Raw genomic sequence first — 875 nt, forward strand, 5'->3', positions numbered from 1 at the left:
CACAATGGAGGCCGAGAAGGGGGGACAGTAGAAACCAAACATCTAATGGCCACCTACCTGGCGGCCGAACTCGACGCGCAGCAGCGCCACCAGCCGGGGCAGCCCCAAATCCGCCGCGTCTTCGGCCCCCGCCTCGGCCACCAGCACACCGACCATCGCCGCGCCCGCCCGCCGCCGGCCGCGCACGTCCCGCAGCATATCCTGCAGGCGGCGCCGCGGCTCCCGGGCGGCCAGCGACGCCGCGCGGCACAGCACGAAGACCAGCGGCGAGCGGATGGCGCGCGTCGCCGCCGCGCCCGGGGCCCTCCGCGGCCCGCACGCCGCGCCCGGGCCCCGCGCCCTCGGGTTTCGGCATCCGCGCTGCCCCGAGGGCCCCCGGCGGGCTCGGGCGGGAACACGGCGCGGGCGAAATCCCGCAGCAGGGCGCGGCTCTGCTCGCGCTCCCACAGCTCGCCTACCAGCAGCACCTGCCCGCGGCCCCCCGCCGCCTCCACCAGCGCCTGGAAGGGCGGCTCGGCAGGGTCCCCGGGCCGCGCCACCAGCGCCTCCAGCTCGCGCTCCATGCTCGCCGCGGCCGCCCCGCGCGCCGCCGCCCGCGCGCCCGCCTCCCCCGCCGGGGCCCGAGGACACGCCCCCGAGGGCCGAGCCGGCCGGACCCCCGGGCCCGCGGAGGGTGATCCTTCCGCAGCTCCAGGGGTCAGCGCGGGGAAGCCGAGCGTCCAGGGATCGTTCATTCATTCACTCATTCATGCAGCCAGCGGGTACTGACTGAGCACCCGTCAGGTGCAAACTCTGGGCAGCCGAGAGTAGGGAAGTCAAGATTACCGCGCAGGCGGGCACCGGTGGCTCACGCCTGGAACCCCAGCTGCTCAGGA

At 76.0% G+C, this 875-nt stretch overlaps 1 protein-coding gene across 1 annotated transcript; it reads right to left on the reverse strand.

The window, feature by feature from the left end:
* Positions 1-42: 42 nt before the first annotated feature.
* On the reverse strand, positions 43-563 carry LOC106002993 (chromosome unknown open reading frame, human C2orf72). The gene is given in 2 exon segments (XM_013037730.1): positions 43-339; positions 342-563. Coding segments are annotated over 2 exon segments (519 nt in total).
* Positions 564-875: the final 312 nt, after the last annotated feature.

This window comes from Dipodomys ordii, unplaced genomic scaffold (assembly GCF_000151885.1).
Source record: "Dipodomys ordii isolate 6190 unplaced genomic scaffold, Dord_2.0 Scaffold1000048204, whole genome shotgun sequence".
Taxonomy (NCBI): Eukaryota; Metazoa; Chordata; class Mammalia; order Rodentia; family Heteromyidae; genus Dipodomys; species Dipodomys ordii.